This window comes from Siniperca chuatsi, linkage group LG20, assembly GCF_020085105.1.
Source record: "Siniperca chuatsi isolate FFG_IHB_CAS linkage group LG20, ASM2008510v1, whole genome shotgun sequence".
Classification (NCBI taxonomy): Eukaryota; Metazoa; Chordata; class Actinopteri; order Centrarchiformes; family Sinipercidae; genus Siniperca; species Siniperca chuatsi.
The window spans coordinates 15,188,765-15,212,150 of NC_058061.1; the positions used below are offsets into that span (position 1 = coordinate 15,188,765).

The window sequence follows — 23,386 nt, forward strand, 5'->3', positions numbered from 1 at the left end:
TAAGGCCTTATTCTGAGAACTTAGATTCTTTATGATACCATATTTTATGTTGATATGCTGTAATACATATTTGTATTATGGTATTTACATTGCGAAATATTTGATGGATATTTATTCAGCCAGATAATCAAATACAAACTGCAGCATTTATTCTTGTCATTCATGACTTGAGTTGCTTCCAACGAGGTGAAAGGTGGAGGCTGACAGTTGGCTAGAGTTTATGTTTATTCTTCAGTGAGATGGACTTCCTGTTGCTGTGCTTCATAGTGTAGAGCAGTGCTGCACCAGCGTCTGTTAGAGACTGGTGGGAGGAAGATGAAAGGAAGAATTCTCAGAAAAAGTTGAGCAAAACGGGCAAAGTATTCTAGTACTAAGCAGTATAAGTTCTAAGGACATGACATGAATTAGCTGTGAGTCTGAAATGATTTTGTCTGGGAAAAAAAATACAAAAGAATTAAGTGTTTAAGTGTGGTAATTCTAACCAATGTGAGGCACTGAACCTGATAAAAAAATACTGTTAAAAACTCACCCTTGGGAAGTTATGTATGTTGTTGTATATTGGCTCCATGGTTTTAACCCAGTCTTGGTATGTCTGTTTGTCATCTGCACTGCGATTATGCTCTCTGCAAACAGAGACACACTCACTTTGTACAGTACAGTATTTGCCCAGACTAAGAAATACTCTTCATCCAATAAATAAACAACATGCATCCAGACACACACTGTCATTTTACTGATAATATCAAGTTGATCATAAGGAATAACAACAGAAAGATATACTGTATATTACTTATGAACCTTCCTTCACTGACTCTCTGTACATCTTAGGATTGATTTTAAGATTTTAATGTTTTCCTTCAAGTCATTAAATGGGCTAGCTCCTACCTATCTCTCTGACCTTTTACAACCACACGTCCCATCAAGGTCACTCATGTCCACTGACCAGTTGCTTCTGGTTGTACCAAGATCAAAGCTGAAGCACAGAGGGGATCGTGCCTTTGGAGTTGTAGCCCGCAAACTCTGGAACGAGTTGCCTCTGCATGTTAGGCTGGCCCCTACACTGCCTGTTTTTAAATCCTGTCTTAAAAGACTTCTTTATTCCTTGTCTTTTTCTTATGGTCTTATCGCTTTTATTATGTTATCGTCCTTTTGTCTTTTAAACTGGTCTTTGTGTTTTTATTGGGTTTATTGGGTTTTTGCTATTTTTGATTGTACAGCACTTTGGTCAACAGTTGTTTTTTATTGGAACCTTTGAATTAGAGAGAAATGTGATAAATAATGGTCTTATAAGCATAAAAAATCTACAGCTCATCAGAATAATCTGATATATTTGAACATTTTAATGTCATTTTTCTACTGAAGAGCCATCCAAGTTCAGCTGATTTTCATTTCCCTTTAACTTACTTTTTTCTTTCTACGTTTTGTTCTCTGTAATCCAGTGCAGTCATATTTATCATCTGAATTCATATTTTTGTTTATAGCATTTGCTGCAAAATGTTCTTAACGGCTTTTTAATATCGCCTGAACAATTACTGGATTTATCTGTTTGTTTTTGTAATTGTTCCTGTCTTTTGTCTTTTTTTTCAATGTATATAGAATCAGCACTCATTAAACCCATTTGTCTGACTTCAGCATGAAGTAGCTCTCACTCTACATGTTGCCCACACACTAACGTCAGTCAGCATTTCCTCCATCCCTCCTGTAACTCACATTGCTCTCTCGATCAGCTTCTTCTGCAGCTCTCCTTCTCTCCTGGCGTCGAGGAAGCGGCCTCTGACAGCCAGAGTGGCGCTGGCCTGTGACGAGTTGAGCTGAATGATGGCCAGAGACAGTGAGGACAGAGCCGCCGAGCTGAGAAGGAGGGTCACACTTTTGTCATAAGAGTGCTTCTCAACATTTACAGCTTCAGCCTTACCATTGTATTACTGTGCAAACACACGCAGGGGCCACTTTGTAGCTGCTCAGACGATAAATTGCACGACCTTCAATCAGTATATGAAGCGGGCAGACTGAGTTGAGAGGTTCATTTACAGTGTGACTAAATGTTAGAATGGATGAGAAATGCGATTTACATGCTGCAATCATTTCTGCATGATGTGAAGGCTGCCGTATCTCAGCAACAGCCATTCTCCTTGGATTTTCAAAGCTTTGCCTAAAGGTTCACTGAGATTGGTATGAAATAATATATCTAATCAATTGTTGTCCTCAGGGTGAGAACGCCTCGTTGATTAAAGATATTACAAGATAATGACTTGTTTAAGCTCACAAGGAGGCCACAAGCATGCAAACAGCAAAGAGTGCTCTGTGTGGGTGAGGCAATCTCAAAACAGAAAAGTGAGAGAAGCACTGTAATTAAGGAAACATCATTATCACCTGTCATCAGTAACATCTCGATCCACAGTGATCACTCTGAGCATCATCTGTCCGTTCCTCTGCCTGTACCTCATCTGCAGCTGGATGGACACACGGCTACCAGAGGCTGGCGCTGACACTGAAAAGCAGCACAGAAAGAACACAAATATGAATCAAGAGAGTTTCAGGTTTTTTTTAAACAACAATCTAGTTGAGTGTTACTAAATATGGTGTCAGGGCCTGGTTATAGATTTAGGTTTGGCAAATATAAGTGCTGTAGTGGTCGAATGAGTCAAACAGCACCCTGGCCTGTTAAAGGAGTCAGTGGTCAGACTGGCTCAGATGAACCACCTCTGACCCATCTGATGATGCCCTCCACTCAGAATACAGGCTGCTCCCCTCACACAAGTGATCCCAAGTTCAGGTTGAACTGCTGAAGAATTCATTTGTGTCTATTAAGTCCAGATGCCCAACTAAGCTGTGTCTGTACTGAATTATGAATAAGAGTCAAAAGCAAACATGCAAGGCTGTATTTATGCACAGTGGTGCTTTTAGCTAAAAGCTAATATCAGCATGCTAATATGCTCACAGCAACAATGCTAACATGCTGATGTTTAGAGGGCAATATTTATCAGGATTCATCATCTTAGTTTAGCCTGTTAGCATGCTAAAATTTGCTAATTAGCATTTAACACAAAGTAAAGATAAGGCTGATGCGAATTAGTTTTGCAGGTGTTTAGTAATAAACCAAAGTTGAAGATGGCGTTAGAGGAAAAATCAGGGGATCAGGGGAATTTATCTTTTAAGGACCTGTAGCAAACTTCAGGCAATCCATCCAATTGTTGTCAAGATATTTCACTGAAAACCAAAAATGTCAACCTCATGGTAGTGCTAGAGGAACAGTCAGGGAATCACCAGAGTCAGTAGGATTCATTCTCTGGGCACCATGAATGTCTGTACAAAATATCATGGCAATCCACCCAATAGTTGTTTTATTTTTGCCTGGACCAAAATCATAACCCTACTGACATTGCCATCCCTGGAGCTACGCCGCCAGAGCAGCTAAAATGTTAATTTGATCGAAGTTTAATGAAAGCTGTTTCTCACTGACAGACTAGTAATATTTCTTTGTTGCCTTGACAGTTTCTGCAGTAGATATTGCCTTTTCTCAGAAAAATTACAGGTAGAATTGAGACATGTGCATTTAAATGGACATATTCCTGTCTTTCCAGAAGTGGCAAGACGTGGACTTCTTTTGCAACTTTTTTACTGGGCCTATTTTTGCATTTTTCCTCAATCCAGATTTGTTAGTTCTTGTTTTCAGATGTAATGACTCTGGCTCACTTTTCTCTCTTGCAGTGATCTCAGATTGAGACTTCAGGTTTTCTTGGTTGGCAACAACAGAAATCAACATCTTGCAATGTTCAGCAAGACCTGAACCATTTTTTTCCCCCTCACCTTCTGCGCCCTGTTCATTGGCTCCAAACTGGAAGGTGATCTCTGTATCTGGGTCCACGTTCCCAACCTCTCTGGTCCCTTTGTGTCCTGCTTCCCTCTCTCCTCTCATACTCCTAGACCAAAGGAGAACATCAGTCAGTGCTGTGGGCTTTGTTAATAATGCAATTTAAAGTGCATTCATGTGCCAACTAGACCACTTGATGAAGAATTTTGAAATATTAGTATTGAAGGTATATACAGCGCAGATCTTACAGTGACTGGGGCAGCAGTAATGTGACAGTACAATTTGTAGCTATGGTCCTGTTCTCAATGATCTGTTCAAACTCTGGGTGCAATCTTTTGACACTTGCTATCACCACCTAGGGGAAAACACACACACACACACACACACACACACACACACACACACACACACACACACACACACACACACACAGACAACAAGGACGGATGAGTGACATACATAAAAATATTGGCACTCAGTTTAAAAATCTGACAATTGTTGAAACACAATTACAAATCGTCTCTTACTTTGCCTCCAGTGCGATCAGCGAGTCTTCCCAGCTCATCCAGCCTGCAGTATGTTCCCTCTATGGCCAGCACAGACACTGTCACACTAATGAAAGAAGGACATTTCAGTATGAACTTCATTACAGCACAGTGCACAACAGACCACCCCCACCTCTCTGACCCCTTATTAGTAATAATATTTGCACTTATAGTAGTCTTATAGTTAATTTTGTTGGTGGAGCAACAGTGCTTCAAGTAAACTATGTAAATGTATGTCAATTGTCTGTTCAGCAGTATAATATTTATGTTAACGCTTGTTCCATTCTTGACATTGATGAGGAGATGTGTACCAACCCGTGACTGGCAGCATATTCCCCCAGCTCCTGGTAAAAGATGGTGGATGTGAGGAGGGTGTGAGCATCATTATCCTCTACCTCCAGATTCCCCAACTCTGTGTTAGCCTTTCCATCTGTACAGATAATCACCTTCGAGATCAGCAGGGATAAGCATATCAGGATTGTATTGTTTTGAAAAAAAAATGAAAAATGAAAAATTGACACATGATTGCTTTAGGAACATGATTGCTTTAGGTTTGTTTTTTTTGCCGGGTTATATTACAAATCATATAAACTTTACATCACAGCTCATCTGGTTAAAAGTGCAGACTGATTTGAAAACTGTGCTCTACAGTGCCACACAACAATAACGTGACTTTGACCCCCAAAAATGTTTTTACTTAAGGTTGTCCCAAGTATGTTCTTAAGTTCAGCCTGTACTGAAATGAATGGAACTTAATGCAGGCCTGAGGTTTAACAAATTAAACTTTATATTCAAATAAAGTGAGTACAAGTGACCATCACTGTGTGGGATTCTTGGTTCCTTTTCACTTGTTATTATTTGTTTATGGGTCTGTACACCTGTCATAAAGACTTTGGTATTCATTAACTTTGCTGATTCTATGCAACTATGCAGTGCTGTGAAATGATCATTTACTACAGGTCACATGTATAATGTAGTACATGTAAACTGTAAATGGGCTAAAACGTACCAAGACACTAAACCTACCCTGGACCCTGGCTGTCTGGAGGCCATTGCAATCGCCAGGAGGGCAGCTGGACCGAGAGCTGTAGTCCCACTTTCAGATAATCTTTCAACAAGAAGAAAATCAAAAAATACATTTGTTATTTGAAGATGACAAAGACAATTGATTGCACACCAATCACTGATTTTTCTCTTACCCCATAACTTGTCTCTGTAAGTAGTCCCTGGTCTGTGAGAGTGGAGGTGGACTGGGGAAACTGGCTGCAGCCTCTTTCAGATGGTCGCTGTTAGTCAACTCAGCACCACTCAGGAAATGTGACGTGAAATTCTCATATCCATGCATTGTCACCTAGCAACAGTAATATTAACTTTATATAAGAAAATAATAAACTGAAAAACAAATCAAATATGAGTCAGACACAAACTTAAAAGTCAGAAATAGATAACTAAAGGAAAATTAAGGAGAATCAGGGAGAAAATGTAAAATGTACATACAAATCTATTGTGAACAGTTTTTTTTAGATCAAGACTCTGATGATTATGTATGTACCTCATTGTTGAAGGTGATGAGTCCCACTCGTATGTCAGGCTGTTGTTCACTTAGTCTCTGAACACACTGCAACACGGCTTCCTGGACAAACTGGTTTGTATACAATGATTTTTATCACCAATGGCATCTTTATGGAATTTTGGACAGCTGTTATTGTTGTGATACTCCATGTTGTAATTTTTCAATTGCTAAGTATTGATTTTGTAGTCAAATTATAATGTTGTGTTACTTAGAGAGTTTGTCCCTTTTTAAATGAACTCTAACTGGATCTACAGTAGCTTGCATAGTGTTAATTTTCAGTCTTACAAAGTTAAAAGGAGACTTGAAAATGAGAAAAAAAACTCACCTGAAGACGGGATCTGTGGACAACATGCTCTCCCTCTGAGACCTTAAAACAACAGAGACTGATCATTTGAAACGCCACAGGTTGTATTTGTGAATGCCAGCTGTCATGATACCAACAGTGAACAGATCGGTGTCAGTCATGTGCTTTTACCTGGGAGGTGATGCTCATGGAGCCTGAGATGTCGATGCAGAAGATCAGCAGAGCGTCAGCAGCACACATGGGCTTTTCATTAGGATAGAGCAAGAAGAGACCATCATGGTGACCACTTAGAGGACACTGTGGTATACTGGGAGAGCTGGTCAACTCCGAGCGCTGACAGAAGTAACACACATCAACCTGTAGAAGAAGTCCACTCAGTGAGAGCAACCAGAGAAACATTTTACAAACCAGCCTGCAGTCTGTATCAATCAAACCAATCCAAGTTATCCATTGTTTCATTATGTTTTGATCAATAATACTTATGCTTGACTGCCTCTAAGAGTTTGTCATGCTCTGTTATTTCCAATGATTAGAAGGAGATTTACAGTTATTATTCACATTTGAAATCAATGACTCTTAATCGTTTACCTACTTATCAGTTTCAGAATAAAAGTCAAATGAAATACAGTATGTAATTACCACATTGTCGTAGGAGGAGTCCAGCACAGAGCCACACTGGGAACAGGAGGCGGGTTCTCCTTGTATGGTCTGCACTGGAAATATGTAAACATGATCGACATCATAAGCGAGTAAGCCTGAAAATAAACCTAGATGGCAGATAATTAAAGTTTTATGGTGATGATAAAAGTTTACTGACCTCTTTCCTCTGAGAGTAATTTCCCTAAACTGACGAGGACCACATTAGGATTCCCTGGCAGAAGCCCCTTATCTGCTGATCCTGGGTTGGGAACAACAAGAGCATTAAAAATAAGCATTTGTGTTGCATTGGTGGTGTAAAACATTCATAACGAGTGTTATTCTTTTGACTGCATAACTTTTACAGTTACCTTTACCAGTAGGTGATGGGACACATGACGGGTCTGAAAGGGATTTCTGAGATGATGAGGGAGATGAGTGGGATGCTGGTAACAGAACCAGGTAATCTGGCATTGACTTCATAAATGAAGGTCTCGGAGGAAGGGGTGGGGCTGAGGTTTGAGCAGAACAGAATAAACTGGGATGATCTATATGTTCCTTACAGACTATTTGAACAAAAGCTGCTTCAAATCTAGAGAATACAGTATGTTGTGTCAAAAAAACAGAAATAAAACTGTCATCTGTTTACCTGATATCTGGGCCGACACGCTGCTAGTATCAGCTGGCAGCTTCAACTGGACCCCCGTGCCTTCTGGTGTAGTGTATGAGTAGTTTGGATCCCATGGTTGTGCATTTAAATCTGGTTCACTTTTAGGGAGGTCATAGGTGAATGTCTGACTGTTGGTGTTGGGGGAAGGAAGTGGCTGGCAAGGGGACTGGCTGTTTGCTGCAGGTCTCATGTGTGGTGGAAGAAGAGCTGGGTAAAAGCAGATAGGAGCAGTGTGTTAAAGCAATAATTAACCCAAACAATAAAAACTGTCGGTCACCTAGTAGGATGCAGATCAATGAAATACCTACATAAGAGTAGTGGACCGCCAAACACACAGTGATTTACCACCTGCAGCTCGACCAAACTACAGGCTTAAAAGGCTAGTTCACCCAAATTATGAAAAAACACATTTTCTCTCTCTTGGGATGCACTAATCCAATACGTCGGATTAGAATACTGACATTATTAAGCGCATCAGGTATCAGCAATGATGTGGCTGAACCACATTAAATACATTTTCTTTCTGCAAACGTCACTGTAGAATTCAGTGTTTTGATTCAGTCACATAGCGATCCCTGGCATCACCTTACCATGCAGATTTCAAATTTGCAAAAAGAGAGAACTGCTATCGGATTCTAGGTATCAGCACCCTGAGCTTAAGTATTACAATCTGTGTGGGGAGAGAAAATGTTGAAACGGTGCATCCCTAACCTTTAGTGGTACTGTATCTAACCATGCAGATACGTTTGGTTTAATATATTCAGATTTTCAGATCGGTTACCTGCATCTGTGATTTCTGCCTCCAGCCCAAATGAAATGCACCATTTATGATATGCCACAAATTTTGCTGCATGTGCAAAGAAATGTTCTTGCATCTGAAAATAAGGCTGTGGTGGCCTACAGATTTGAGAAGCAGGCATGTTATGGTAAGGTCGCTGGTTTAAACTCCCTCAAACTGGATAAATTTAGGTGTGGAAAGAGAAAGAGCAGGGCATGCCCTTACCGCTGATGGGATGCCTTTGAGCAAGGCACTTAACCTCTAACTTCTCCAGTGGAGCTGCTCAGTGGTCATCAGATAAGACTGGATGCACTGGCCAGCTTCCAGGTGTGAATATGTGTTTTTTTTTAAATTATCAAATTAATGTCAATAAAGAGCAGCAGCTAACTTTCCTGTGTGTTTGGTAGCCCTCAGTGGATTGTGACTGAGAGGATAGCGTTGCATTTTAGGGTAAATTACTCCTTTAAGATATCGGTATATATGGTATTTAAGATAATACTATAGAACAGACACTAAACTTGTTCAGCCATACATTTACACTAATACTGCCACATTCACAGTACCTGTTTTTCGAGGAGGTGCTGTCTGCTGAGGGGTTATACTGATGGAAGAAGCTGTCTCCAGTTTATTGTGAAATTCTGCATTTTCATAGAAGGAAGTGGGCTTCACAACCTTCTTCACCCCCTTGCTCTTTTCCAACTGTTCAATAATCTTGGGGGGAGATGGGTGGGATTTCGGTGATTTGGCTTCTGCAGAGCTTGTTGGAGGAGGGGGAGGAGGAATGCGAGGACGGATCCGGTTAACAGGAGGGAGAAGAGCTAAAAAGCATAAATAATAAAAATAAAACTATATACGGTGGCTGTAAATTTGAGAACTGTTTCTTGCAAGAGAAATGTGGGCACAGACATAACAACTGGTGCAGCGGTGACCTTTGTGCTGTGAAGAAAATATGACTCAGGTGGCAGATGGCTTTTACTGAGCAAAGCAAAGTATCTGAAAGGAATATCTCCTCTAAGATAGACAGGAGAGGTTGTGTGTGTCACTGATTGCATAATACATAATAGTACTTAACCATCCAGTCACCCAGAAAGCGCTGATGAAAGGAACAATCCACCTGTGGATACTTTTACACAGTTATATATCATCAATCTTTCATATTCAAAACAAATTAGCAGTCATTTTGTGATTAAGTATTGGACTTTACTTCTTTAATCTTTCTCTCAATTTATACTTCAGTTAATGACTTCCTACATTTCCCAGAATGCCTTTTTAAACAAGTATTAGTGCTACAAATTTCGATTTTTCCTTTGATGTCACATGCCAGGAAGTGATTGAAAGAAATCCCACCTGAGCGTTTAAATACATTGGCATTGTCCTTCTGAGTCACTGATGGTGGCACATAAACAAACCCACAAGCAAATTCCATTGTGAGGTCACCTGCCTGTAAGAGAAAGGACATTATTCAACATAACGTGGCACCTAATAACACATTAAAGAGGCTACATTAAATTCTTTAACACATAACACACACACTTACAATCTAATCCACAGTAATCAAGGTAAATTACAGTACATTTTTCTCTGGGGAGCATGTGACATTCAGTTTTTAAGATTTTGACACACCTTTAAGAAGTGCTCCAATAAAAGAAACATCCAGACAATGCAGCCAACATGTATGTATTGGTTCGAAAATTAAAATGACCTAATCCTCTAAAAAAATAGACATATCTAAGACGTACTTACACATGCAGAGTCCTTTGAATGCTGACCGACAACCAAAAACATGAAATCCTCCCAGGTCTCAGAGTCACTGCATGACGTCATTCATTATTTGTCTCAGGCATCTTGTCCAACAGGTTTCTTTCCTCAAGAGTCTTCTATGATACCAAATCGGGCGTGTTCACAAAGCTGAGAGGTTGGGTGGTTAGTTAGAGATTTATCGCATATTGCCTAACTCTAGTTAAACATTTCATAAATGTAAATAAAATGGGTGAAAGAATAGAAGCTGAATTGAAAAGCATGGCAGTAAAATGTTGAAGGTCAAGATGATTAATATAGACTGATGATTAATAGCCTTTTCAAAATAAAAGAATATCCTACACTGACTATCCTTTCTTCTTATTGTTTTTGTTAATTGTCTCTCAGTATTTTCTTTGGCCTATGTTTGATTCATGTAATGAATCTAGATGTGGAATAAATTATCTGGTTGCAAAATAAAAACAAAAACAACAACAAAATTTCATGGCAATTCATCGGATAGTTGTTGAGATTTCAGTCTGGATCAAAGTGTTGGACCAACAAACTGACCAACATTACCATCCATAGACCCACACAGCTAGCATGGCAAACAAATAAATAAAAGTCAACATGACAGATTAGAGGCAAAAAAATTACACTTTTATTTTGAAAATCCACTCTCTCAGTCAAAGTCACTTCTGTGTGCTTCTATATAATACTTTTTAAGTAAACATTAACCTTGTGTGCACAAATCATAGTAAACCTGTGCCTGGGTAAACCTGATGTTTCATTTGACCTGTTGACTCAGACATGATGGTAGTAAATAAATAACCTCTCTTATTCTCCTTTGTTGCGTCTTAACGTGCACACATACATGCAAACGCACGTACATACTCACACATATACACATACAGCTCCTGCACAAACAGTACATTCTAGTCTTTGATAAGTTAATTCTTATTGCAGAAGTACTCAAAGTAGGTTAGAATATTAAGGCCTTAACATATTTTACATTTCAAAAATGGCTGGGAACAAATTATATATGACATTAACTCAAAATCAGTGTGACAACATATAATATAATAATAATTGTTATTTTTAGAAGATTTGAAAACTAACTCTTTGTGAGAAATAAGTTTAGGACGTAGTATATTAGACAGTGTGGCATCACTCGGCAACTTCAACATAATTTGCTGGGTAGAAGCCCTCCTTCCCTCCACTCAGGACTCCTCGACACCAACCCTGGTCGTCCTCCTCCTCGACCTTCAGGAACACTTCACCTGGGATTAAAATGAAGAAAATTAGTCATATTCACAGAAAATAAAAGTCTGTTAAAATGCAACATCTTGCTTCTGTGATTCAACATATTAAAAAAATCCTTGTTTTAATAAAGAGTAAATTATGTGTCATGATACGCAAAGTAGTAATTTTTTGTTTACTTTAAAGTACTACCAACCGACCATATGGGAGTTTTCTAATTGGCCACCTTACTCATTCTTTGACACTTTGACTATACTATAGTTCAACTAGAATAACCTCTGTGAGTCCAGTAGATACTGCAGCAAATCCAAATAAAAACACAGCACAACTCCTTGTTAAAGCCATTGCAAAAATGCCTTAAAGTGTTGTTCCTGTTAAGGCCACTAGGTGCCTCAATCTCAATCAAATCTCCACTTTTTCAATGCTTTTTTAATTTTTTGTATAAATTAGGATCTAAGAAGTTAGTGATTTGAAAAAATATTTAGAAAATATTTCATTTTTAGAGGGTGTGTTTGCCTTGATTGACTGTGATGGTTGCTGTTTGCTACATCAGCTTTACTCAGTTGCCCAGAAGTGGGTCATCTGGCTACAAAAGTTACAGACACCTTGCAAATGGTACTTTCATGTTTTACACTCATGTTTTTGTACTGTTTGTTTAGATTCCAATGCTTTATTATATAAGTAAAACATCTATTTCCACACTTGGATAAAACTACGCCATCATACAGCAAGATAAAACAGTAACATTTGCAAAAGACAAAGGAGTTGTCATGACGACACCTCTGATTCTGGTGCCACTCTAGATGATGAGGCGAGCAGTTGGCCAAAGCTACACTGGGAAACTTCGATTTTGATAAAGAGGTGGCCTTAAAACATTATATTTGAACTTCAATACCCAGAAATCCTGTAACGTAACATCAGTAAACTGCACACAGCACACTTATGTTTACCAGCCTGTCTGTCATCATTTTAGAGAAATGGGATGCATTTCTGTCTTCCCACTCCCATTTATACTGATACAACGGTTGTAATTTTGTATAAAAATCTTGCCTATTGTAGCTTTAACATTGAGAATAACACAACTGTCGTCACATCACACTTTATGTGTCACCTGATTTAAAGGACAGCTCATCACCCTCCTCTCCCACGTAGTCGTACAGAGCTCGCACCTTCACACCCCCAATCATCACGCTAACAGAAGAAGACAGTGATGTTTAAACAGTCAACAGTCACATAGATAGGAGTTGGAATAAAATGTACATTGTTCTTTTTGGTTATTTTTAAAAAATTTGTTACCATATATTGAAAGCACTACACTGGATAACTTACGGTCGGCCCTCTTTTCTTTTCTGGTCTCTCTTTTTTCTGTTTAGCTTTTTTACTGGTGGGACCCATTCCTGATGGATGAGATAAAAGTTAGGGTTTCAAATTTATCAACTCTTTGGTCAAGTTAAACACCTACAATGAATGCATTGCAAGATCATGCAAATATTCACACAACTTGAGGTAATTTGGGGGCTTTACACCAGAGATCTGAAAACACTTCATGTCTAAAATGTTAACTTTTCATGGAAAAAGTCTCATTTATATGGGTTTTAGACAATGTGTGAGGCCATATATTTCTTTAACTGAGGTAAAAACAAGAAAAACACTACTACAACAAAGATTTTCACACAAATACAACAATAATTCTTTTAGAAGATCTTGCCACCTTTAGTTCATGTTTCTAAAGTAAGAAATAAAGATAAATGATGTATCATTCTATTGTTTATTGTGATTTGGTTGTCCTGAGAGTGCATGTATTTTTTTCCTCTATGTACTGGAGTGAAACTTTGTAAAATACCTCAATCTTTGGCCAGTTGGTGGGCATGCCAGGACCGTGGTTGTTCTTCCACCATTTGACATCATCTTGATCATTGATGGACATCAGAGTGTGGTGGAGCTCACTGTACACTGCCTTCACACTGACACAAGGACACAGAGCTGGTTTGTCATGACACAGTAAATACACAGAAACACTTGCTCTGCATTAACCCAAGAGTCACACACACTATTCTCACACCCAGTCATCTGATGGCTGCTCACCTCTCATTGTTGGTGATGTCAAGATGTCTGTGGATGGAGAGGAAGACCTGCTTCAGAAAGCTGATCCTCTTCCTCTCCTCCTCCTGCGACTGTTCAAAAATGGCTTCCATCTCCTCCATATAGCGAGGTGTGTAAGACGTCACATCCTCCAGCACTTTCTCGTAGTGCTCTCTACTCTGCAGGCAGCTCACAAAAACAGTTTTATGATGAAACGTTGCTGTACACTCCCTCAGGAAGAACATTTACTGTGTTTCTTTAATGGAGGACAATCTAAAATGTATAAATCATCTGGTGCTCTTTACTGTTCCCATGCTGGTCTCCATAAACACTGAACAGTGTAACAGTAACCCATCTCCATACAAGGGAAATGCTTGGAACAGAAATGTAAGGCTGGGGCTTGTGTTTAGAGTTGATAGTTGAACTGAATAAATATCACTGCATGCAGCAGGCCAACAAAACATTCCTGGAATGCAACATGTTTAACTCTGTGGCACGTCGTGAATCAGGAATTGTGAATTTAAATGTGCTGTGAATGAAGCCCTTATTCAGCATGCATGACTTGGAGTGAAGTGGTACAATGTGTTAACATCTCTCCTCACCTTCTCTTTCTCCTCTGAGGCCTTCTCTCTGGCATCTGTGATTTTCTGCTTTTTCTCTGGACTCATCTCAGAGTTTTCGTTTGCTTGTTTCTCTTTATCGAGGGCTGTTTGCTCCCTCTGACAGGACTTGTGATAGGCAACCCGGACCTTCTCCAGCTGTTGAATACACACACACACACACACACACACACACAAACACAATTTACTTAATGGAAAAGTACGACATATTTTGAAATATTCTTATTAGCTTTCTTGCTGAGAGTTAGATGAGAAGATCAATACCACTTTCAAATCTATCCGGTATATATGAAGCTAGGGATAGACAGGATATGGTTCGCTTAGCTTAGCACAAAGACTGGAAACAGGGGGAAAAAGCTAGCGTGGCTCTGTCCAAAGGTAAAAAAATATGCCTACCAGCACCTCGAAAGCTCACTAATTAACATGTTATATCTTGTTTGTTGAATTTGTACAAAAAATGTAGTGACTTCCTCGAGTCTTGTCCGGCACATAACTCCCCATAACACTGCAACAGGTCGCTGATACACTGATTTAATTTTGCACAGCATTGTATTGTATATTTAATGTTTCCAAATTTTCAAATCAAGTTGAATTTTTGGTCAGTTTAGTTTGTTTTAATTTATTGCTAAAGTGTATTTTTTTGTGGCTAGGTTTAGTCTCTCAAAGATTAGCTTCTTAATTTTACATTCATTTTCATTCAAGTTACATGCTGTGCTTTAAATAATGATGTATAACTTGCAAATATGTATGCATAAGGACTAGTTTGACATTTTGGGAAATGCATTACTCACTTTTTTGACACGAGTTAAAAGAGTTGATTGACAGCACTTTCATTTCTGTAACCTAAATGTGCAGCTACAGCCAGCAATCCATTAGCTTATCTTACAGGGAGTTACGTGCCAAACCCCTGTAAAACCATAATCTATCGATTTTACACTTTGACTTTGTATGGCTTAAACAAACAAGATACAAAGTGTTAATTAGTGAGCTTCAGAGGTGCTGGAGCCAAGCTAGCTGTTTCCCCTGTTCCCAGTGTTTATGCTAAGTGAAGCTGTCTCCTGGCAGAAGTTTAATATTTATAATAAAGACTTGAGAGTGGTATCAATCTTCTCAGCTAACTCAGCAAGAAAGCGAATAAGTCTGTTTTCCAAAATGTCGAAGTGACAGTTCATTTTTGACCTTTAAAATAGTAGTTTGACAAAAAAAAGTACCAGTTCTTCAAAGTCCACTTACTAGCTTTTTTCTGAGCTTTCAACCGCATCTCACGGTCTTCATCAGCAGATGGAGTTGCCAACTGTTTGAGTTCGCAAACTCCATTCACTAATGAAGACCAGGACATGCAAATGAAAGCTGCAGAAGAAAGCAACAAGTGGATCTTGAGTAAAGATTTTGTGTCAAATTATCATTGCTACTTATGACCACCATTACAAGCATATGCACACACACACACACACACAGATTAATCAAAATGTGCTGGACCTTCATCAGCTTTTTGGACCAGGGTTTCTGCGCACGTGAAAAACTTGTGTTGTTGTCGTAGCTCTCCCTGAACCCACAGAAGATTTTCTTTGGAAAGGTCTCCTTCTGCCAGGTCTTCACCCGGTCCCTTTCCTCTGCCATGAGTGACTGGGAGATGGAAGAGTGGAGGGTGGACAAGCGCTCAGTGGAGGTGAAGAAACACTGCCACGCCCTCATGAGGGAGCCGTAAAGTGGCCCTGGGGAAGGAGAAAAAAGACTGAGGAATGACATAACAGAGAGCACAGAGGTGAGTCATGGAACCAATAGAGAAATAATAACCACCATTTGTCTACTGGAAAGTTTCAAACAAACACAGATGCAGCCATTTAATAAGAATCAAGTGGTAATTTTAACTTGATGAGCGCTGACATGATTAAAAAGGCCCGGGAATGCATGTTGTCTGTTTGTAGGCCACCGAGGCTCCCCATCATGCAGCTTCTCATACTTACGAGAATCCACTATGGACTTCCACTTGCTGCTCCACTGGTTGAGCTGCTGGGCGTACTGTTTTTCTACCTTCGCTCTCTCCATGAAGCAGGCCACAATGTCATTGCAGGCCTGGAAGGACTGTTCAGTTCGGTGCACTGTACGCACATAATTCCCCGGCTGGGAGGAGGAAAGATGGTGATGATGTGTAAGAATAACAGGCCTGTAGAACTCAACTGCACAAGGATGAGTTTTATATTCATAAACACACACGAGCCCTGTTTTGGATTAACTAGCTATTCCTCGGGTGGTAGTTTTCTTAGATTCGATCATGAATATAATCCTCACCATCCAGAAGCTCTGTTTCTTGGCATCCTCGGGCGGCTCTTTGGGAAGGCTTGCCATTATTGGGAATGTGTCTGTCTCAGAAAGCAAGAGATAGCCATTTGTGTTACACAATAGGGTTGCTAGACTGGTTGCATAACAAGCAAGGAAAAACAGCTTTTATTGGCAGACAGGTGACACTGATTATCATGTCTACACGGTGTAATGTGCAGATACAGCAGGCTGACTTCCTCATAAGCAGAGCTGTTCCCCCTAAATGGCACAAATCTCTGATAGGGAATAATTTGGGGGCTGAAACCTTGCTGACTGTGTGTGTGTGTATGTTGCTGAGCTTATTGCCATAACAACTTAGACGATACTGACGAGGTGTTATTTACACTGTACAGTGCTTGGATACATCCAAACCCCCTGCGTGAGTAAGGGGAGTGTCATTGCAGTGGCAGACTGGAATTCACAGGGGTGGGATCTGCCAGCAGGAATAGAACAGCTGCTCCGGCATTCTTCCTGTTGCCTTCCCAAAATAAATAGCAGGGAAAGGTCATCTTTCCCTTTGCTCTGGCTAATACAAGGTCTATTAGAACCAACTGTCTCCCACTATGACTCCTCCTGCCATTCGATTCAGAGATCACGACCACAAGAGCCCAGCAGGGGCTGGTTTCTGATTTGGCAAACAAACGGGAATGGAGGGTTTAAAAGGAATAAACTGTCCACTAGCAGATGTTTTTGCACAGCATGTAAAGCAAAGCACAAGTGGCGGATACATTAGAAGGAGAAGGCAGATTGAATAAAAGACGGGAGATGCACGCACAAACACGCAAAAGACGCAGTCACATTCGGGCCTATTTCTGTCTGGGTAACATGTTGACACATTGCTGGCTGAGTAATATGAAAGTGACTAACCACCACACCTCATCACAAGACTGAGCATGATTCAGGCTCGTCTAGGACTTTCTTTCCCTCAGCTATAGCTGGTCTTCAAACTTATTATAATGTTATTTCATAGTTTTTGTCAGTTGCTATGAGCTCCTGCAAGTGGAAACATAGTAGGGAGTCCCTGAAGGCTCAACTTAGATTTCACTTATTGACTGAATCTGATTCTGTTCTTGTGCATGCATCTCATTTTATCACACAGAAGCATTCATAAAAGTATTTTAATGCCAAAAACCTCCACCCACAAGCCAGTAAGAAACAAAAAGTGGAAACAGAGCAGTCATGCCTGGGAGAAACCAGCACTTACATTTCTCTCTGAATCACCAGTGATTACTCAAGTGACCACTTGTTACTGTAGTTCAAGGGCCTGCTGAGGATTTCTCTCCATTTCTCTGTCCGTCTCCCCCTCTCCCAGTGTGCCTCTCCTCCTCTACCACACGCTTCTCTCCCTCTCTCCTCTCTCTCTGACCCAATTTTCCCTTGGCACTTAAAGTTACACACACACGTTGTTGATCTGAAAGTGGGCGTGAGACACCGAGACAATGCAAGCAAGCAGAAAGATTTTTTTTTTAACAGAGCCTTTGCATGGTAATCACTCCGCTGCTAATTGGCTTCAGGGCAAACAAAGAGGGAGGAAGAAACTTACCTTTCTTGCTCTCCCCACCGTCAGCTGAGATATTCTAGATATTTTAGTTCACAGTCATTCCAGGATGAACTCTTCTTCCTCTTTCTCTTCTGTTCCCTACTTTAACCCCATCCTTTGTCTCTTTAACTTGCTAGCTTCCACCCTATCAGGCTGTTTAGCACTTCTTTGACTATCCCCCTCTCACTTTCTCTCCACTCTGCTATTAGAAAAACAGCTGGAAGAGTCCCCCTCCTTCTCTCTTCCTGCCCGTCCCTCCTTCTTTCTCTCTCAATATGGTGCTAATGAGATGCTGAACCTTCATTTTGACCGTTTGCTGGTCACAGAAACATGTCAGTGTGGCACAGAGTCATGTGAGCTTATTAGTGAGTGTGTGTGACAGCGGGTGGGGGTGGGAGGTGGGGGAGAGAGCCCTGTGCCCCTTTGTGACCTGCCATTCTCTCTGTGGTCAGGTCTAGAAAGAGAGCATGTCAAAGAGAGTACAGTATGTTCACCCACAAACTGTTTACTCATTCTGGGCATTATTTTACTAGATAATAGCCAGAAGTTAAAGGAGAACACCGGTGTCATCCTAGAGTTAAAGTTTACTTACTGCTGCCTCTATCTGGTTTATAGTTCTCAGTCTTTTTGTGGTAAATGCAGCATATAATTAGACTTTTCAAACATCCACTAATGTTTAACAGCTTATCCACAGCCAGAGTAGCTCAAGGACCACTTTCACCTCCCACCATACAAGAGATACTGTTTCTCACTTGTGGTTGCAGAAGCTTTGTATCAACTTGGGTATGTGTTCCTTTAGGTTTTATGATGCCAGACATTGGAATGAGCTGATTTACATGTTTTAAAAAAATGGGCACCACAACTTTAAAAAGAAGCAAACCTGGAAGAGTAAGTTATCATTCTACTTAACTTTAAAAAAAATATTTTTGTGATTTTATTGACTATAATTTAGGTATTGGTTTGTTTGTAGTATGATGTCACTTTGACCTTACTCTTTTTACATCAAGGACCACAATGGAAATACTAATGGACTTCAGTGTGTCGTCCATGACAGTTTGTAATTACAGCATGAGTTATTTAATGTTTGCCTTCTCACAATGTCAACTAAAGTGACATGTCTTTGAGGGTTACAATATGTCCCAGCAGAGATTTACATTTCCTTCTGGGTTGGTTCACCCAATTTATTAAAACATATATTTTCTCACTTACCACACACTAGTGGTATCTAGTCATGATAGTTTTTCTGCTTTATGTGCTTTGAGATATCAGTCTGTGAGATTTCTGCCTCAACCCAGTACAAGAGGTGAATGTAATTTTGTTTGTGGTGCTCACAGCATTGGAAAATGACATTTTAAAATTTCAAGAGTCACATCAGTTTCCACATTCAGTGCCCCCCGTTTACTCAGCCTCCATTGAAATTACAGATGGGTGACAAATTAAAGAAGAAACCTGATTGAATGAGTGAAAAAACATAACAAATGCAGATGCTTGATGATGATATGCTGTGGCCTTCGCAGTCAGCAGATCCCAACCAAATTGAACACTATGGGAGATTTCCACCACCATCATCAAAGCCTTTTTCACACTGAAGAAAAATGAATATGAGAAATGGCAGCTTGTGGCTTCATTCCTACAGAGAAAAACAAGCCCTGACATCTGTAATTTTGCTAACTATGAGCAGACTCCAACTATCAAATTCAAAGAAGGGACAATCTGAACAATTGGCACAAACTTGAAAAAACAACAGCATATATTTACAATTTTCTACCACGAACCTTAAACTGGCCACCATGCTAGCTAACAATCTCACATTTGACTTCTTCCAAGTTGTCTTTCATTGTTTATCATGCCTTACAGGTGTCTTTCGGTTTGCTGCATGAATGCAGCCACTGCTTGCTTTGAATTAAGCCATCTCATCTTCTCCCTCACCACGAGCTCTACTCTTTTGTCCTATTAGCACACCGAGCCTGATGGGAAAATAATCCTGGACCTGAAAACAATGTTGTGTTCAACCACCGCAGGGCTGAGACGAGCTGTTGCCAAATGACTCAATTCAAACACAGCACTTTAAATTGGATCATTATGTGAAACTGTCAAAAGAGGGAAACCATGAGAAATGAGAATCACGACAGGGCCGTAGTTTATTTTAGCATTTATTTCAACACCTTAGGTTTACCTCTATCGTGTTTATCAGTATATACTGTATTTTATTTAAAGCAAAACTTTATATATATATATATATATATATATATATTTATATATATACCCTTTATCTCTGCATACTTATACTGTACTATACTCAAACTGTATGTAGTCATATTCATTATGCATTTCACTAGACCTAAAATACTCTTTTAAATCATAGTATGTAATGCTTTCTACACTACTGCTCAGTCCTTTCTATAGTCCATCATGAGATAGCTTTGAGGCAACTCAGCATGAGAATACAGTCATAATTTTAAACTCACACAGAGAGAATATCAATTAACTAACGTTTGTCAGCTTCACTGGGGTCACCACAGGGCCAGCAGTATAGAAAGCATTTACAGAAAACCCAAAATGAAACATAAACAAAACAAAGCTTCAAAGAATTTGTCCACACTATTTGGAAGACGGAGATTCTTAAAAATGTTTACATACTTAATATTATTATCTTTATTATACTATATTTGTATGTTATCATTGTCATCATCATCATTACATATAGATCTATAAATGATGTGTTTTTGCCTTACAGTTGAATTCACTGCAGGGAATGGCTAAACTGGCATGTTTTAAAAATCCAGGGCGTTCATGTTCACCTCTATGTAACATATACAGTATTTACTTTAAGTACTTTAAGAACTTTATCACTCTGAAAAAAACTTTTGATAAGTGGGTCAGAGTATTTCTTTTCGAGGGTTGATGTGTGGAACAGGGAAACATTGGGATTGTCAACTAGTGAGAAAAAAAACTATGTTTTCTGACCATTATAAATGTGTTTTGGAAAAGGCATTAGAAAGAGAAAGGTGTAGGTCAGGGAAAGCATTTGCCACCAATGCAGACTGACGAACACTCACACACAAAATCAGACACACAGACTCGCAGAGGCTGAAGGTTGAGGAAGTCAGGCAGACAGAGAAGCAGTAAAAAGCCCTTTTTGATCACTGCACCTGCTGTGTGAGAGAGAGCGGTCAACATTATGGCATCAAAGAGGATGGATCCATCCCTTGACCTGTGCTATGGCCATAAACACCAATAAAGAAAAGATGATTTGCAGTTTGAAATGACATGCAAACCCTTTTCAATTCCTCTCCAGTATTTCCTCTCCTTTCTATAGAATAATCTAGAAAATAATAAAAGGTCATTTCACAACAATATTTTCTCAATATTTGTATGTCCTCATTATGCACAACTTAAATTCAACAGTTATAAATACCCTGACCAGTTTGAAATGAATGATTGCGATCAGCACTTAGTACAAAACAAATGGTTCTACTAATCCCGTTTAACATGTAAGATATATTTAGTGCTCGCAAAGTACATACATACAAGGCTTATTGGGGCATCCTTTGGGGGAATATGGCAAGTAAAAATAATATTATTGTTGTCTACCATTTTCTTCTGTCATCATTTACAAACAAAACCCTTTCTCTCATATTCTGACTTTGGCTCCACTACTTAGCCATTTGATACTCTGATCTGCTTAAAGCTACAAAACTGATGTTAGGATGTGACTCTTGTGTTTTTGCTGTCACCAGAGTTTCTGGCTCAGCCATAATCAGTAACATTTTATTGGGGTTTACCCTTTAAGCAGCAACTTTTCAACTGTTCTTTGAACTCAGACTGAAGTTTTCTCAGTGCTGCTAAGCAGCAGATGGTGTGAGAATCCATCTGTCAGTGTGTGTGTATATGTGTTTGTCTTTTACAGCACAAAACGGTGTGTTAATTAAATGCCTGTCCATCAAAAGTTTTAAAGTGTATTTTCAGTTGAAGAGCGTCATTTTCATGATATTCTTAATTTCTTCATACTCGTTCTTGACCAATAGTCATTCCACAAATTTCAGAACAGTATTCTCTACATGTATAGCAAATTTGCAAGAAAACACTTTCCCCTACACGTCCAGCCCTTAGTCTTAGTTCAACACAACTGTTGGGTGTCCACTGTTCTTCACTTGCACATCTTCTGTTATTGTTCATCTTTGTGAATTTGTTTCTCTCCCTTTCTTTCATCTTTGAATCACCCCTTCACTTTCTCAGTCTGTGTCTCGGGGAGAAGTAGTGACATGCAAAGGAGAGGAGAGCCGCCTGGGGAGAGAAGGAGGGCAAATGAAAGAATAAGAATGGGTGGAAATGAAATAAAGACGGAGCAAACTAAATACAGTTGATAAAACAGGTTTTAGGAAGGGATGGAGGGAAGATGAGATAACTTATCAAATTATATGCATCTAATGAACAAAAAGGGGATGGTCCAGCTAACTTGTATGGAAGGAATGAGACACTTTGACTTTCCTTCGCCAACCGGTGCTTCCTTTTTGACCTTTTGACCCCGTTGCCTCTATGTGTTCCAGAGTCTATTAGTCCTCCCTCACCTGTCAGTGAGTTTCTTCAGTGCCCTCTCGATGTTCATTCGGTGTCCCACACGTGTCACTCCCAGGTCCAAGAAGTCATCCTTGGTGAGAGAAGGCAGATGTGATCCATCTATCTCATTGTCTATAAAACGCTCTCTGTGTTCACCCAGGTTTAGGTAAGCCAGCCAGTCGGCCACATCATACTTGGTCCAGTAGGGCAGGGGCTTGACAGCGAATGGTTTGGCAGGCGGAGGAGGGGTGAGATGGGGATAGTTGAGGCATGACGGACTGGGGGGCAAGTGCATGGGGGAGGAGGCGCCAGAGAGAAAATGGGTGGGGGAGAGAGAGCGGGAGACAAGTAGGGGGTTTGGACATTGCACACCAGATGGAGAGAACAGTGGAGGAGTTGAAGCTCTGTAGGTATCTCCTAGAGGGAGGCCAGGTGAAGGAGGAGTGAGGGGCCCGGGGAAGTCAAAGGGGTTGTTGTAGACAGGTGTACTGGGAAGGATGGGGAGAGAAGAAGGTCTGGGAGGGGTTGGGTTTGGCTGTTCAGTGTTATAGATAAGAGGGCTGGGAGCCCGGCGCCTGGAGACCGAAGACCGCATCTCCTTAGTGGGACTGCACTGAAAATCAAAAGTCTGCCTGCGCATCTTGGACCGATGCTTTGGTGACGTTGGGTATGGGCAGAAGGTTGGGGAATGGGGAGGGTGTGAATGAACTGGGGAGGAAGGCATCTGTGGAGACGGAGAGCGGGTCCAGTTGCGCTGAATCGGGACTTGAGGTGAAGGGGAGACAGAAGGGGTGGCTGACAGATTTGGTGTCAGGATCTGACGATGCTGCGGGGAGGAGGTGGGTAATGGTGAGGTGGAGCGGCCAGTAGGGGGGCTGTGAAATGCATCAGTGTAATCCGCCGAATACCTGAGAGACACACAAAATGAACCTGTGAACTTTAATT

At 40.2% G+C, this 23,386-nt stretch overlaps 3 protein-coding genes across 13 annotated transcripts in view; all 3 read right to left on the minus strand.

Annotated features, from left to right (window-relative positions):
- Positions 1 to 10: 10 nt before the first annotated feature.
- Positions 11 to 10,216, minus strand: LOC122868070 (circularly permutated Ras protein 1-like). 4 transcript variants are annotated; one of them, XM_044179638.1, is made up of 20 exons: positions 10,064 to 10,216; positions 9,668 to 9,761; positions 8,884 to 9,138; positions 7,522 to 7,749; positions 7,250 to 7,384; positions 7,054 to 7,134; positions 6,876 to 6,949; positions 6,408 to 6,593; positions 6,258 to 6,299; positions 5,912 to 6,001; positions 5,559 to 5,710; positions 5,386 to 5,467; positions 4,675 to 4,805; positions 4,342 to 4,426; positions 4,063 to 4,169; positions 3,811 to 3,923; positions 2,374 to 2,491; positions 1,711 to 1,851; positions 530 to 623; positions 11 to 301 (listed from the first exon to the last, which is right to left on the minus strand). In XM_044179638.1, the coding sequence occupies exons 1-20, from the start codon at positions 10,142 to 10,144 to the stop codon at positions 212 to 214; spliced, it is 2,379 nt and encodes a 792-aa protein (XP_044035573.1). In that variant the 5' UTR covers positions 10,145 to 10,216; the 3' UTR covers positions 11 to 211. The 4 variants fall into 4 exon arrangements, with proteins under 4 accessions (XP_044035573.1, XP_044035572.1, XP_044035575.1 ...); XM_044179637.1 differs by having other exon boundaries at positions 7,244 to 7,384; positions 10,064 to 10,215; XM_044179640.1 differs by having other exon boundaries at positions 7,244 to 7,384; positions 10,060 to 10,109.
- Positions 10,217 to 10,695: 479 nt separating this feature from the next.
- Positions 10,696 to 18,137, minus strand: LOC122868075 (protein kinase C and casein kinase substrate in neurons protein 3-like). 2 transcript variants are annotated; one of them, XM_044179650.1, is made up of 10 exons: positions 17,885 to 18,137; positions 16,312 to 16,382; positions 15,987 to 16,143; positions 15,499 to 15,734; positions 14,002 to 14,157; positions 13,403 to 13,578; positions 13,161 to 13,281; positions 12,647 to 12,714; positions 12,429 to 12,508; positions 10,696 to 11,337 (listed from the first exon to the last, which is right to left on the minus strand). In XM_044179650.1, exons 2-10 carry the CDS (start codon positions 16,366 to 16,368, stop codon positions 11,225 to 11,227), a joined length of 1,164 nt encoding a protein of 387 aa, XP_044035585.1. In that variant the 5' UTR covers positions 16,369 to 16,382; positions 17,885 to 18,137; the 3' UTR covers positions 10,696 to 11,224. The 2 variants fall into 2 exon arrangements, with proteins under 2 accessions (XP_044035585.1, XP_044035584.1); XM_044179649.1 differs by lacking the exon at positions 17,885 to 18,137 and adding an exon at positions 17,546 to 17,716.
- A 1,881-nt stretch (positions 18,138 to 20,018) lies between these two features.
- Positions 20,019 to 23,386, minus strand: part of LOC122868067 (SH3 and multiple ankyrin repeat domains protein 1-like) — a 42,578-nt gene continuing 39,210 nt past the window's right edge. For all 7 annotated transcript variants that reach the window (XM_044179623.1, XM_044179620.1, XM_044179624.1 and 4 more), the window contains 2 exons: positions 22,453 to 23,349; positions 20,019 to 22,168 (listed from right to left, as the gene is read on the minus strand). In XM_044179623.1, coding sequence (XP_044035558.1) covers positions 22,117 to 22,168; positions 22,453 to 23,349 — 949 coding nt within the window. In that variant the 3' untranslated portion in view covers positions 20,019 to 22,116. The remainder of the gene's footprint in view (positions 22,169 to 22,452; positions 23,350 to 23,386) is intronic.

Coding starts and splice junctions, on each gene's coding strand:
- LOC122868070 (XM_044179637.1), bottom strand. CDS start 10,144: ATGACGTCATGCAGTGACTCTGAGACCTGGGAGGATTTCATGTTTTTG. Junction 9,762..10,063: donor ATTCAAAGGACTCTGCATGT/GTAAGTACGTCT, acceptor TTTCTCTTACAG/GCAGGTGACCTCACAATGGA. Junction 4,806..5,385: donor CCAGACAGCCAGGGTCCAGG/GTAGGTTTAGTG, acceptor CTGATCTCGAAG/GTGATTATCTGTACAGATGG.
- LOC122868075 (XM_044179650.1), bottom strand. CDS start 16,368: ATGGCAAGCCTTCCCAAAGAGCCGCCCGAGGATGCCAAGAAACAGAGC. Junction 15,735..15,986: donor GAAGTCCATAGTGGATTCTC/GTAAGTATGAGA, acceptor CTCCTTCCCCAG/GGCCACTTTACGGCTCCCTC. Junction 12,715..13,160: donor CCAACTGGCCAAAGATTGAG/GTATTTTACAAA, acceptor CTCATCCATCAG/GAATGGGTCCCACCAGTAAA.